Source organism: Caretta caretta, chromosome 1 (assembly GCF_965140235.1).
Source record: "Caretta caretta isolate rCarCar2 chromosome 1, rCarCar1.hap1, whole genome shotgun sequence".
Lineage (NCBI taxonomy): Eukaryota > Metazoa > Chordata > Testudines > Cheloniidae > Caretta > Caretta caretta.
In genome coordinates, this window is record NC_134206.1 from 152,316,747 (window position 1) to 152,332,953 (window position 16,207).

At 41.9% G+C, this 16,207-nt stretch overlaps 1 protein-coding gene across 12 annotated transcripts in view; it reads left to right on the top strand.

The window, feature by feature from the left end:
- PRRG1 (proline rich and Gla domain 1) overlaps positions 1–682 on the top strand; it is a 98,168-nt gene extending 97,486 nt beyond the window's left edge. For all 12 annotated transcript variants that reach the window (XM_075132169.1, XM_075132147.1, XM_075132156.1 and 9 more), the window contains one exon: positions 111–682. In XM_075132169.1, coding sequence (XP_074988270.1) covers positions 111–586 — 476 coding nt within the window. In that variant the 3' untranslated portion in view covers positions 587–682. The remainder of the gene's footprint in view (positions 1–110) is intronic.
- Positions 683–16,207: the final 15,525 nt, after the last annotated feature.

Below are 16,207 nucleotides of genomic sequence, written 5' to 3' on the forward strand. Positions count from 1 at the left end.
TAAAGCACATGTGCTGTCTGCTGTGAATTGCTTGATTCACTGTGAAAGAGTCTCCCTTTTGTTCTCAGAAATGTATCTTAAATTTTACTCTCCCTTTTTATCTTCCCCAGGTGCAAATGTTTCTAGCATCCCCCTATCATCTCTGTCCCTGAGGTTATTGCAGATTAGAAGGCAAAAAAACCACACTCACAATTACATGTTTTCCGAGCTCATGCAGTCCTCCTGCACTGATAGGGCACAGTTGAATGCATGGAGGCATTCAATGTTAAAGGCTAGGAAAGCATTAAGTGAGCGCGAAGAGCAGAGGCAGGAGCATGAAGAGCAGAGGCAGGAGGCGATGTTAAGGCTAATGGGGGAGCAAATGGACATGATGAAGCGTCTGGTGCAGCTGCAGAAAAGCCAACAAGAGCACAGACCCCCGCTGCATCCATTGTGCAACTGCCTGACCTCCTCTCCAAGTTCCATATCCTCCTCACCCAGACAGCCAAGAACATGGTGGGGGAGGAGGCTCTGGGCACCCAGACACTCCACTCCAGAGGATGGCCCAAACAACAGAAATCCATCATTCAAACAGTTTGATTTTTAATGTGGCTACAATAAGCAATGTGGCCTTGTCCTTCTCCCCTCCCGCACCCCACCCGGGCTACCTTGTCAGTTATCTCCCTTTTTAAAAAAAATTAATAAAGAAAGAATGCATGTTTTCAAAACAATAGTTACTTTATTTCAAAGGGGGGAGGGTGGTTGGCTTACAGGGAATTAAAATCAACAAAGGGGGCGGGTTTGCATCAAGGAGAAATACACACAACTGTCACACTGAAGCCTGGCCAGTCATGAAACTGGTTTTCAAAGCCTCTCTGAGGTGCAGCGTGCCTTGCTGTGCTGTTCTAATAGCCCTGGTGTCTGGCTACTCAAAATCGGATGCCAGGCGATTTGCCTCAACCTTCCACCCTGCATAAACATCTCCCAATTACTCTCACAGATATTATGGAGCACACAGCAAGCAGTAATAACAATGGGAATGTTGGTTGCGCTGAGGTCTGACCTAGTCAGCAAACTGCGCCAGCAAGCTTTTAAATGTCCAAAGGCACATTCTACCACCATTCTGCACTTGCTCAGATTATAGTTGAACTGCTCCTTACTACTATCCAGGGTGCCTGTGCATGGCTTCATGAGCCATGGGAGCAAGGGGTAGTCTGGGTCCCCAAGGATAACTACTGGCATTTCAACATCCCCAATGGTAGTTTTCTGGTCTGGGGAGTAATTTCCTTCTTGCAGCTGCTCGAACAGCCCAGAGTTCCTAAATATGCAAGCATCATGCACCTTTCCCAGTCATCCCACATTGATGTCGGTGAAACATCCCTTGTGATCCACCCTTGCTTGCAGCACCATTGAGAAGTACCCCTTGCAGTTTATGTACTGGTTGGCAAGGTGGTCCAGTGCCAAGATAGGGATATACGTTCCGTCTATCACCTCACCACAGTTAGGGAAACCCCATTGCAGCAAAGCCATCCACTATGACCTGCACATTTCCCAGAGTCACTACCCTTGATAACAGAACGCCAATGATTGCATTGGCTACTTGGATCACATCAGCCCCCACAGTAGATTTGCACATTCTAATTTGATTCCCAACTGACCGCTAGCAGTCAGGCATAGCAAACTTCCACAGGGCTATTGCCACTCGCTTCTCAAATGTCAGGGCAGCTCTCACCTTGGTATTCCTGCACTTCAGGGCAGGGGAAAGCAACTTGCAGAGTTCCAGGAAAGTGGCCTTATGCATGTTAAAGTTTTTCAGCCACTGTGAATCATCCCATACCTGCAACACTGTGCAGTCCCACCAGTCTGTGCTTGTTTGCAGGGCCCAGAATCGGTGTTCCACTGTATCAACCAGCCCCACTGCCACCATGATGTCCCAATTGCCACAGCCCATGCTTTCAGGAACGTCTGTGTCCATGTCCTCATCAAAATCGTGCTGCCATCTCTTTGCCAGGTTCTGCATGTACTGCAGGATAATGCATGAGGTGTTTACAATGCTCACAACAGCAATGGTGAGCTGTGCGGGCTCCATGCTTGCCGGGTCATGGTGTCTGCAGGAGAGCAGAAGAGCAAAATTGCAGCGGAATCGGTGGATGACGACGGATGCCACGAGAATAGATATTTATACAGAACGACAAGAGGACCTGCGAGGTGGATTCATGGCACCAGGACAGCAGAGTTGCAGCGGAAGCGGTGGATGATGATGGTTAGCAGTCGTACTGCACCGTCTGCTGACAGCAGCACCCAGGACACAACAGCAGCAGTGACGCTGAGCTGAGTGGACTCCATGCTTGCCGTGGTATGGCATCTGCACAGAAAAAAGGAGTGAAACGATTCTCTGCCATTGCTTTCACGGAGGGAAGGAGGGAGGCGCGACTGACGACATGTACCCAAAACCACCCGCGACAATGTTTTTGCCCCATCAGGCGTTGGGAGCTTAACCCAGAATTCCAATGGGTGGTGGAGACTGTGGGAACTGTGGGATAGCTACCCACAGTGCACTGCTCCGTTAGTTGATGCTAGCCACGGTAGTGAGGACACACTCTTCACTGACTTAATGCGCTTAGTGTGGACATACGCAATCGACTCTATAAAATCGATTTCTAAAAATTGACTTCTATAAAATCTACTTAATTTCATAGTGTAGACATACCCTTAGACTGGCAGAGCTAATCCCCAGTCATGGCCACCAGGAGATACTCCAGGAGTGAGTACAGCACCCCTGTCACAGTGATGTTAAGAAAGTAATTCAACCTTGGCGTATCAAGCACTCATGCTCTGCTCGTGTGATCTGAGTGCTGTAGGAAATCTTGGGTGAAATTATAACCTCCTCAGCCATATGTCTTTTGTTCTCTGTCTTCTCAGGAGGGGCACACAGGGATTACAGAACACTGTAGAAAGCTCTGGAATAGCCATAATTAGTCAAAAGTGAGCGCACTTTGTAATCTCTGTTGTAGAGAGACTCATTCCCTGTTGCTGAAGCACCCTGGTGTGTAACTGGACAAAATAGTGGGCCTCATTCTTACTTATACTTAGGCCCCTTTACACTGCCAGAGTAGCATAAAAGGGCCTTACTACAAAAGGGAGTCTGGTACAGTCAGAGTATTAGTCTGATTCTGTGCTGAGTGTTTAAGATAGGAATGGGGAAATGAGAGACCCTTATTTTACTCCTTGGTCCATCTCCCAAACTAATGCACACCCAAACCTTTCTGACATACTGGGAAATGTGATTTAAAAACTCCAGCACAGCTCCCATGCTCTCCCACGTTCCACACTCAAGCAAAGTTAAGAAGAGGACAGTATATACAGTGGCTAACATTAAGGCCTAATTTTCCCACCACTGGATACAAGCAACGTCAGCTGATGTCAGGGAGTAACTCATCTGCTGCAGTGGACAAAAAAGGACCACTATCTAAAAGACCTGCCTCTTTAGCATCAGCAGCTGCAAACCTTTGTACAGCAGAAGCCTCTAATTATTTTTGGTTGATGTGAGCCCTACGTCATTTTCAAACTCAGATTTCTGGGAGAACTATATACTATGGCCTGATTCACCAACATTTGCTAGCATTTATTGCGTTATCTGAATCTGCACATAAAAGACAGCAGAACAAATTCAGGCAAAAAAATTAAATGTATCATGTTTTTTAAAAAAATACATATCAGGACGCTTTGTGCAATAACTCTGCACAAGTAATGAAAAGAGTGATCTTACAACAAGATTGGGGCTGAAGGCTGAAAAGAATGTGGTGAGCAAACTAATGGATTTTTATAAGTTAAGTATGTAACCATTTTTTTTTTTTTTTTATTTTTTTTACAAAGTACAAGAATCATGGTAAGAATCAGAGATAGAAATGGGTCCATGTTTAAACACTGTGGTACTCACTAGAGGAAGTTTAATTCTCAAATTTTAAAAATGAACTTTCTGTCAGAAAAAAACCCAAAATGTTAGCCACACTCTTTTGTTTCATTTAAGAGCTTGAATCATCCAATTCATATCATGGGAATTTTTTTTTTTAATTGTCAGTTTGTGTAGAAAGGCAATGGGCCGAATTGTACTTCTGTTGAAGTCAATGGACTGTCTTCTCCAGTCCTCTAACACCACTTTGCAGAGCATAAAGTGGCCTTAATATGGCCAGAGAGAGCCAGTGGAGAATTTCCACTGTGTAGGGAAACTCCCACCCTGCAGAAAGCTGGCAAAGAGAGTTCTGCTATCTCCTGTGCCACCCACCGCTTGCATCCCTGGCACAAGAGAAGGTAAGGATTGTGCCAGGGGCAGGAGGTGTAGGAGAGAGGGGATGTAGTGGAGTAGAATTCTGCTAAGCCTGATCCTCCACCGTCTTAAGACCCATGGACCCTTATGCCAATGTCATAAATTAGAGCCGCAGCAGGCTTCCTCTAATTCACACCATGGCTGGGGTTGCTGAGGCTCAAGTTGCTGCAACCTGCTTCTTGTGGCTGCTACTCTCTCTATGTCTGAACTGCATAACCAATTAGAACTTTACTATCAACTACAATCAGGACTGGGCCCAATGGACTTAATTCATTATACTTTTAGGCTGAAATTTTCAAAGCCACCTATGGGATGTGCATGCCAATAATTAAAATTAATTGGGACTGGGCATCCAAAACCCTGAGATGGATCTGAAAATGTCAGAGTTCAGCTTCTTTATTTGACTCTTACGATTTTTCTGTGGGATTTCTGGAAGACAAATACCAAATGTGTTGATCGGTAATCTGAACAAAATGTGGAAGTTGTAATCCAAGTGCCATCAGCAATATAGTTCTGATCCAGCAAAGCAATTGAATGTCTCCTTTACTTTAAATACGTGAGTAGTCCTTCTGACGTAAGTGGGGTACTGGAGTTGAGTCTATTTACACAGCGATATTTTTTAACATCACATCCAAGTATGTCTCAGTACATTTGCCTTAGCAATAAAGAACTGGAATATCTACCTATACAATTCATGATGCTGGGAATTGTTTTTCTATAGTCTCTAACTTTACTTAAGGGCATTAACACACAGTATACTAAGAAAATTAAAATGCATAATGGTACTGCACTTCAGTCTAAGGCTCCAATTTTGCAGACACTTATGCATGGGAGTAGGGCCTTTGCATAAAGTTATTGCCATGCATATGTATTTGCTGGATCTTACCTTAAGCATTAGAAAGAAAAATAAAATGACACCCATTTGCTAAAACACCAATAAACACTATCTCATGTTCTCTTGCTTTAAAATACCAAACTACTATCTTTCTCTAAAAAATACATAATGCAGTGCAGGCACTGTAGTTAGACCACTTCTGTGCTGAACAAGTAAAATGCATGGAATACAATAGGTATGGATGACGACTCCCACGGTTTCTGTGCTCCACATCAGAGTGAGCTGCAACAATGAAAGGAAGACAGTGGGTTAAGTGCAAGAACAGTAAACAAATGTGAACAAAATTTGATTTTGAAGTGCTCTGGCACCTATCCAGAGACCAATCCTGCTTACCTAAGAGAAATTTGCTTCATTCTTTGTTTGTGGATGTGTAACAGTCATGAAACCTGAGTTTCTTAGTGGATGTGGCATTACTTTATCTTCTGAGACCCAGTTTCAATTCACCTTTAGACACTAATTAAAAACTTTTAAGATCTGTTTACACTTAGTGGAACTAGGGAACGCTTAGAATTATCCTCTTTAAAAAAGTGGCAGTTTGTAACACTTCTGAAGCGATTCTCAAAGATTCCAAAGCCCCATCCCACTATAGCTAGATCACGACAGACTATTTTTTAAAGATCATCCAGACTGTGGCTACATGAATCATTATTTGAAAGGAAACCATGACACATGCTGCATCGAGTCAATTTATATTTCCCCTTAGAGTCGTCTGCAGTTATAAAAGAATTTAGGACCCTGTAGGGAGGAGTCACAACACTCTGCTGACTCAGGCCAGTATCCAGACCAGGTGCCTCTCATTAGCCCCAAGGATATGAATTTTTGTGTCTTTTAAGGAAGAAAATACTAACTAGAGAGAGAGTGAGAGAAAGTCCTGCTGAAAAAAGCTCTAGGAAGAGTCAGTTCAGGAGCAAGCTCAAGCTAAGGTTTCTATTTTTATAAGTATAGTCTTGCTGTAAGTTTTTTCTTACTTGAGAAAATATACACCTGAAAGAGGGCCTGATTTTTGGATAATACCCTATTTCTATATGTGTGTGTTTTATAGTGCACTCTGCCTGTTCACAGCCATATCACCTGGTGCTGTGATCTTGTCAAATGTTGCAAGCTAACCAAGGTTTGGCCTGGTCCCTAGGTGTTCTCCAAGAAAAGCCCAAGTACTGTTCTGGTTCTGGTGATTCAGTACTTGGCATTCTTTCCTCCAAATCAGTACAGATTGTTTCCTAGTACATCATTAAAGGACACTCTGTGCTGCTGGAGGTGCCATCTTTCAGCTGAGATGTAAACCCAAGCTGGCGATTAGTTGTAGTTCTTAAAGTACCATGGGAGCTTAAGAGTAGACTGCTCTCAGTATTATGACCAAATCCCACTTTGGGTAATTATATCTTCTGTATCTAAAGCCTCTGTACTTCAACAGCATATTCTTCAATACCCATTTCAACCTTCTGTTGTATGGATGGCACATTTTACAGCAAAAGTGGTTGCATTTCAGGGGTAAGTGCACTGTTTTTAAAAGAGTTACAGGACAAATGTTGCTCTATGAATAGTCCTAGGTGCACCGCTACCTTATGCAAAAACAGGTTCTTCCTCCTGTTGCTGCCTATTCCCTTCTTTCCATCAACCCACCAAGTGCTCCATGTATTTCTATTTACACATCTTCTTTGGGCATCTATAGTTCGCAGATATACTCCAGAGCCCTTTGCACTGGCTGTAGTGGTGCTTCAAATGGGGTGTTGAAGCAGACAGAATTTAAGATCATGGGGCGCATCTGATATAAAAAAATCACTCACTGCAGCAGACTAAGAAGAAACAAGAACATCCTTTAAGGAAGGAAAAGCAATGGGCCAGAAAAGATTTTCCTACATGCAGATCAGGTTTCTGGGATTCTATACGAACATGCAACTGGCCATACTGGATCAGACCAATGGTCCAGCTACCCCAGAATCCTGTCCTCTGACAATGGCTAGTGCCAGATACTTCAGAGGGAATGAAGAGAACAGGGCAATTATTGAGTGATCCATCCTCTGTTGTCCAGTCCATCTTCTAGCAGTCAGAAGTTTAGGGTCATTCAGAGCATGTGGTTGCATCCCTGACCATCTTGGCTAATAGCCATTGATGGACCTATCCTCCATGAACTTATCTAATTCTTTTTTGAAGACAGTTATACATTTGACCTGCAACATCCCCTGGCCATGAGTTCCACAGGTTGACTATGTGGTGTGTGAAGTACTTCCTTATCTTTGTCTTAAACCTGCTGCCTATTAATTTCATTGGGTGACCCCTGATTCTTATGTTATGTGTAGGGGTAAATAACACTTCCTTAGTCACTTTCTCCACACCAGTCCATGATTTTATAGACCTCTGTCATATCCCCCGTAGTCATTTCTTTTCTAAGAAGAACACTCCCAGTCTTTTTAATCTCTCCTCATAGGGAAGCTGTTCCATACCCCTCATCACTGTTGTTGTCCTTCTCTGTACTTTTTCCAATTCTAATATATCTTTTTCTGATGGGGAGACCAGAACTACACATAGTATTCAAGGTGTGGGTGTACCATGGATTATACAGTGGCATTATGGTATTTTCTGTCTTCTTATCTATCGTTTCCTAATGGTTCCTAACATTCTGTTAGGTTTGTTTTTGTTTTTTTTTTTTTGCGTGCTGCTGCACATTCAGGTGTTTTTAGAGAACTATTCACGATGACACCAAGATCTTTCTTGAGTGGTAACAGCTAATTTAGACCCCATCATTTTGTATGAATAGTTGGGAATATGCTTCCAATGTGCATTTCCTTGCATTTATCAACATTGAATTTGATCTGCCATTTTGTTACCCCGTCATCCAGTTTAGTAAAATCTATTTATAACTTGTTGCAGTCACCTTTGGATTTAACTATCTTGAATCACCTGCAATCATTGCCACCTCACTGCTCACCCCTTTTTCCAAATTGTTTATGAATATGTTGAACAGCACTGGTTCCAGTACAGATTTTTGGGGGACCCTGCTATTAACGCTCTCCTCTGTGAAAACTGACCACTTATTCCCTCACACCAAATTTAATTACATTATGGTCACTATTACCGAGCTGTTCAGTTCTAGTCACCTATTGGACAAGATCCTGTGGGCTACCTAGGCCTAAATCAAGAATTGCCTCTCACTTTGTGGGTTTCCATTTATTCCCTTACACCAATATGGATCTACAGCCAGCTAGATCAATTTCAGAGCATTTGATCATAAAATCAGTTTTGCACATAGGTGTATTCTCTCATAATTACACTCTGATAGTGAGTGCCTCTCCATGAGGTGCAGTCAGATCCAATATTTTAGGGACCTGTTCAATACTCAGGATTAAAGTGCACCTCTTACTGTACTCTGTCCTCTGAGACAGATGCTAGACCTTCCTCAGATGAAGAACTATAGACAGATTTTATCTTGGCTTAACCAGATGTCTTGTGCCTACTGGAGGAACATCTGGGAAAATGTAACCTCCATGAGTTGGCTGCCCTTGTCTTTGCTGCCCTCCTGGCAAGGGCTGGAATCTATCAGCATACTCAATTTGAGAATGAAACCACCTTTTTTTCCCCCATACTGGCACACAGAGGAGCATTTTTGAGGAAAATCCTCCATGAGAGGTTCTGAGTGAGAGACTTACCCAGCTGTGACCTTTTAACGAGGTTTTATGCAACAGTTTGACCAGCCTTAGGTCAGCCCTCAGTGAGAGGCATCAAGCCCAGGGAGCCTGCAGGTTAGGCTTCCACAGATTCATCTTTGATGCAGCTGCCACCCCGGACCTCTACTCAAGGAACTGAGCAGTGAAACTTGCATTTTGAGCATCTCTGATTTTCAATTTGAAAAAATGGGGTTTGATACTGGGCAGAAAGAGTCTTTCATAGGATGAGGATGGGGATCCCAGGGGACACTTCAGAAGTTTGTGCTTAGAACGTCAAGCATCTCTGGACCCTAACAAGACAGAACAGTGCCTGGCTCTGACGTGTGACCAATGGGGAGCCACTCTGCAGTTAAACTCTGTCAAATTAGGCCATCTGTCTGCAAATCAAGTGGAAGAGAAGGGAAACCATAAATCGATACTGATGTAGGAAGAACAGTCTAGGATTAGCCCACTGGGGAATGACCACAGCAGGTCCAGTAGTATTCTGATGCTCACTTAGGAATGTGGCACTGTAGGTTGCCATATACTTAGACAATGCATAAGGATTTCCTGTATAAACAAGCTCTTAATAATAATAACAACAAAAAAGACATTTCCTACACTAGTGACTACTGGCTAAGCTATCACAAAGGAAAAAAAGAAGAGGGGAAAACTCAAGTGAAACATCAGAGATAAAAACAGTAATTACTTCAGATATCGATTCTAGATGCTGTATTTTGAAATGCCTCTAAAATATAATACCAAAGAAAATGTTACAATTTAAATTCTGATGCCAGGCTGACATCAAAAGTCTCGTTTAAAAATAGATGCACTTAAGCAAATTTAGAATTGACAGCCTATGTTCCTTTTGAAATAATCAGTAAAAAGAGAGATGTCTCTAAAACAAGAATGGATTTTCATGCTTAACCATTAGCAATAGGCAGTGAATCAGAGCAACAGGATATACTTTTTGTTCCATCTTGTTAGCCTGTGTTGGAGCTCAGCAGAGAGCTGCAGGTTAATTACAGCCATCTCACTGGGCTATATGTGGCTCATTGGGCTTCAACTTGAATATAAGAACCATGGAAAGAGAGAGGGGAAGCTATAGTCTAGGACAGACAGGTCCTCAGAGAAAGAGCCATAGGAGCAGCTGACTTTGGGGAGAAGGCTTAATTTAGGGGAAGGACCAGCCTACGGAGGAGGCTTACGCTGGGGTTTCATGTAGCGTCATTTTGAAACAACTTCTTTGCTAGTGAAGCCAGACCCCAGGATGGGGAACTTCTAGACTTACAATGAGTATGCAGCTTCTGTTTTTTGTAAAAAAAACTTATGAGCAAATAAATCCATATACTACATTTTTGTTCAAATAAAAATCTCCAGAGATTAAAAGCAGCTTTACTTTTAAACACACTTACCACAATCAGCTTTTATTTTCAAATTTAAAGTATGAAATTCCAAGTAAATATCAGAGGACATGAACTCTCATTTTCGCTATGATTCATGTTATGTGAGCATTTAAATTATTCAGTTTATGTCCTCACCAAAAAAATCTTTTAAAAATGAGAATGAGTATGAGTAATACATAAGAGCAACAGTGGGGTAGGGGAGAGAATTATGTTAGGGCTGTCGATTAATCACAGTTAACTCATGCGATTAACTCAAAAAAACTAATCGTGATTATCACAGTTTTAACTGCACTGTTAAACTATAGAATACCAATTGAAATTTATTAAATATTTTGCATGTTTATCTACATTTTCATATATATTTTATTCTGTGTTGTAATTGAAATCAAAGTGTATATTATTTTTTATTATAAATATTTGCACTGTAAAAATGATAAACAAAAGAAATAGTATTTTTCAATTCACCTCATACAAGTACTATAGTGCAATCTCTTTGTCGTGAAGGTGCAACTTACTAATGTAGATTTTTTTTGTTACATAACTGCACTCAAAAACAAAACAATGTAAAACTTTAGAGCCTACAAGTCCACTCAGTCCTACTTCTTGTTTAGCCAATCGCTAAGACAAACAAGTTTGTTTACATTTACAGGACATAATGCTGCCCTCTTCCTATTTACAATGTCACCAGAAAGTGAGAACAGGCAGTTGCATGGCACTTTTGTAGCCGGCATTGCAAGGTATTCACATGCCAGATATGCTAAACATTCGTATGCCCCTTCATGCTTCAGCCACCATTCTAGAGGACATGCTTCCATGCTGATGAATCTCATTAAAAAAAAAATGCGTTAATTAAATTTGTGACTGAAATCCTTGAAGGAGAATTGTATGTCTCCTGCTCTGTTTTACCTGCATTCTGCCATATATTTCATGTTATAGCAGTCTTGGATGATGACTCAGCACATGTTGTTCATTTTAAGAACACTTTCACTGCAAAACGCAAAGAAGGTACCAATGTGAGATTTCTAAAGATAGCTACAGCACTCGACCCAAGGTTTAAGAATCTGAAGTGCCGTCCAAAATCTCAGAGTGTTGTGCATGCTTTCAGAAGTTTTAAAAGAGCAATACTCCAATGTGGAAACTACAGAATCCGAACCACCAAAAAAGAAAATCAACCTTCGGCTGGTGGCATCTGACTGAGATAATGAAAATGAACTGCACTGCTTTGGATTGTTATCGAGCAGAACCCGTTATCAGCATTGACACATCCTCTGGAATGGTGGTTGAAACATGAAAAGACATATGAATCTTTAGCGCATCTGGCAGGTAAATATCTTGCGATGCTGGCTACAACAGTACCATGTGAATGTATCTTTTAGAAAAATATCCAATCTTGATTTAAAAATCATGAGTGAAAGAGAATCCACCACAACTCATGGTAAATTGTTCCTGTGGCTAATTATCCTCACTGTGAAAAATTTGCACCTTATTTCCAGTTTGAATTTGTCTAGCTTCAACTTCCAGCCACTGGATCGTATTATGCCTTTCTCTGCTGGATTGAAGAGCTGATTATTAAACATTTGTTCTGGATGTAGTTACTTACAGACTGTAATCAAGTCACCCCTCAACCTTCTCTTTGTTAAGCTAAATAAATTGAGCACCTTGAGTCTGTCATTTTAAGGCATGTTTTCAAATCCTTTAATCATTCTTGTGGCTCTTGTCTGAACCCTCTCCAATTTATCAACAACTTTCTCAAACTAGGGACACCAGAACTGGACACGGTATTCCAGCAGGCCTGGCTCAGTGCTAAATGCAGAGATAAAATAACTTGCTATCAAGATTCTCCTGTTTATACATCCAAGGTTGCATTAGACTTTTTGGCCACAACATTGCACTGGGAGTTCAATGTTCACCTGATTATTCACCAGGACCCCCTCCCAGACTAGACAGCTCCATCCTGCAAGTATGGCCTATGTTCTTTATTCCCAGACGTACACAATTTCATTTAGCTGTATTAAAACAACTTGCTTGTTTGCTTGCACCCAGTTTATCAAGTGTTCTAGATAGCTCTGTTTCAGTGACATAGACTTTTTATTATTTGTCACTCCCCCAATTTTGTGTCATCTGCAAACTTTCAGTGATGCATTCGTATTTTCTTCCTCATCATTGATAAAAATGTTAAATAGCATAGGGCCAAGAACCAAACCCTGTGGGATGCCGTTAGCAACACACCCACTCGGTGATGATTCCCCATTTACAACTGTATTTTGAGACCTGTCAGTGAGCTAGCTTTTAATCCATTTAATGTGCCCCATGTTAATTTTACCATTCTAGTGTTTTAATCAAAATGTCATGCTGTACTAAGTCGAACGCCTTACAAAAGTCTAAGAATATTACAGCAACACTATTACTTTTATCAATCAAACTTGTAATCTCTTCAAAAAATCATATTGAGTTAGTTTGACAGGATCTAGTTTCCACAAACCCATGGTGATTGGCATTAATTACATTACCTTTTAATTCATGATTAATTAAGTTCTGTATCATCCATTCCATTATCTTGCCTGGGATCAGTGGCAGACTGACAGGCCTATAATTAGCCGGCTCACCTCATTTATCCTTTTAAAATATTGGTGCAACATAACTTTCTTCCAGATTTCTGGAGCTTCCCCAGTGTTCCATGACTTACAGTAACTCCTCGCTTTTAACGTTACAGTTATGTTCCTGAAAAATGCTACTTTAAGCGAAACGATGTTAACTGAATCCAATTTCCCCATAAAAATTAATGTAAATGGGGGGAGGGGTTAGGTTCCAGGGAAATTTTTTTTGCCAGAGAAATTACATTTTATATATATATATGTGTGTGTGTGTATTGTTTTAAACAAACAATTTAATACTGCACATAGTAATGATAATTGTGAAGCTTGGTTGAGCTGGTGGAGTCAGAGGGTGGGATATTTCCCAGAGAATGCCTTGCTGCTAAATGATGAACTACCACTTGGCTGAGCCCTCAAGGGTTAACACGTTGTTAATGTAGCCTCACACTCTACAAGGCAGCACAAATGGAGAGAGGAGACACAATAGACGCATGGCAGTGGCTGCAAACATTCCCTGCAGAAACTGAACGTGATGATGAACCCATGCTATCCCACTGGAGCGCACCATTCCCTCCACTTTCCAAAGTGCTTGGGGGTGCATGTGTGTGTGAGACAGAGACACACACAGTGTGTGTGTGTGTGTGCGTGCGCGCGCATGTGAGTGAGAAAGAGAGAGACACACACAGACCCCGTGTGTGTATGAGAGAGATGCACATTGCCCCTTTAAGTATGCTGACCCCACTAAGTACACTGCCTTTTTAAGTATATCAGCAAGTTGAGACGGCAGCTGCTGCCAGGGTCCTGAGCCCTTTTGTGTCCCCCACACTCTGTGGAGATGGGGTACAGGAGAGGGGGGAAGGAGCGGAGAGAGGGGGGCACCCTGACATCAGCACCCCTCTTTGCCCCCACTCCCTGCACAGCAAGCAGGAGGCTCCCGGGAGCAGCTCAAAGGCAGAGGGCAGTGTTAGGATATAGATATTCAGGCCTATCGGTAAAGGCCTGTACTCTAAGAATTTAGGTGTATTCTTATCACTTGGCTAGTTATAGAGGTATAAAAGAAAGAATCAAAATCACTGTCTGCCAGCGTAAGGGCCTTCTCTTACTGTCACAGTCTGAGGCCCTGTTCTTAGGCTAAGGCCTTTGGCTGAGCGACAGAGGCAGCCATAAGCTGGGAAGCGACCGGTCACATCCTCACATTCCAAACTAGTCACATTGAAATAAGGTGCTATTGGGCTGTCAGGAATACACTCCTGTCCTGATAGTGCCTATCACCTCCAGAGAAAGGGAAGTGCCTAGAAGTTGTAAAAGGAAATTTAGGTTGATAGTTTTCTGTCTGGTAAGAACTCACTGATCAATAGACACAGCTGGGAAACTCTTAAGTCTTTATAGACCTAGTTGTGAAATCCTCACTTCTGTATTGTTTTGTCGTTATAGTTCCCACTTTGCTATTGTTTATTGGCATGGTCTCTGTCTGGTTCTGTGATTGTTTCTGTCTGCTGTATAATTAATTTTGCTGGGTGTAAACTAATTAAGGTGGTGAATATAATTGGTTAGCTAATCATGTTACAATATGTTAGGATTGGTTAGTTAAATTTCAGTAGAATGATTGGTTAAGGTATAGCTAAGAATATTACTATATAAATTAGGGGCAAACAGGAAGTAAGTTGGGATTCGAAAATAAGGAAAAAGGAACTTGTAGTTAAGCTTGCTGGAAGTTCACCCCAATAAACATCGAATTGTTTGCACCTTCGGACTTCGGGTATTGTTGCTCTCTGTTCATGCGAGAAGGACCAGGGAAGTGGGAGAGTGAAGGAATAAGCTAACAGGCAGGAGCAGCACATGGCAGTGGCGGGAGGGACAGCTGAACTGCCCAGCAATTGACAGCCTTCTGCGTGGCTGCTGCACAGGGAACTTAGGGCAGCTGATAATGGGGCTGCCAGCCCACCCTGGTTCCATGCCCCCCCCAGCTAGCTCCAATGGGCTGCCCTTCCTGCAAGCAATGGACAAAGCAGGTGGCTGCCAAACAACATTATAACGGAGCATTACCCAACTTTAAACAAGCATGTTCCCTAATAGATCAGCCACGTAACATCATTAACCGGGACAATGTTAAGTGAGGAGTTACTGTACTCTGTTAGGACAGTGATCCATAAGCATTCAAGATAATTTTATTTTGAGTTACCAGTGACTCAGAAACAGGTAATGCCAGTTTTGACAGAGTGCCACACCCCTTTTGCCCTCTTAATCCTTCCTAAATAGGTTATAACCACTGATTTTTTTTCCCAATCAAGCAAATAATCTGTCAGGGTTCCTTCCCCACTCTGAATTCTAGAGTACAGATGTGAGGACCTGCATGAAAGACCCCCTAAGCTTATTCTTAGCAGCTTAGGTTAAAAACTTCCCCAAGGTACAAACTTTGCCTTGTCCTTGAACAGTATGCTGCCACCACCAAGCGTGTTAAACAAAGAACAGAGAAAGAGCCCACTTGGAGACATCTTTCCCCAAAATATCCCCCCAAGCCCTACACCTCTTTTCCTGGGGAAGGCTTGAGAATAATCCTCACCAATTTGTACAGGTGAACACAGACCCAAACCCTTGGATCTTAAGAACAATGAAAAATCAATCAGGTTATTGAAAGAAGAATTTTAATTAAAGAAAAGGTAAAAGAATCACCTCTGTAAAATCAGGATGGAAAATACTTTACAGGGTATTCAGATTCAAAACACAGAGGATCCCTCTCTGGGAAAAACCTTAAAGTTACAGAAAACAGGAATAAACTTCCCTCTTAACACAGGGAAAATTCACATAAAACAAAAGATAAACTAATCCGCCTTGCTTGGCTTATCTATATGGGTTGCAATATTGGAGACTTGGATTAGGATGGGTTGGAGAAGATGGATTTCTGTCTGGCCTCTCTCAGTCCCAAGAGAGAACAACACGTAAACAAAGAGCACAAACAAAAGCCTTCCCCTTCCCACCCCCAAGATTTGAAAGTATCTTGTTCCCTTATTGGTCATTTGGGTCAGGTGCCAGCCAGGTTAGTTGAGCTTCTTAACCCTTTACAGGTAACAGGATGTTGCCTCTGGCCAGGAGGGATTTTATAGCACTGTATACAGAAAGGTGGTTACCCTTCCCTTTATTTATGACATCATCCCATCAGGTTTCACTAATATCAACTAGATCATATTTATGCTCATAAATGAGCAGTTCTAATTAATCTTGTTTGTTACTCAGATTTAGAGTGTAGACAATTACAGATTTTCTTCTCTTCATGTCCTTTGGTTCCTTAATTTTTTTTCCCCTCAACATTTTGATTTTGTGTTAAATGAATGCTCATATCTTCCCTCTTCTTACCCTCCCCTCTG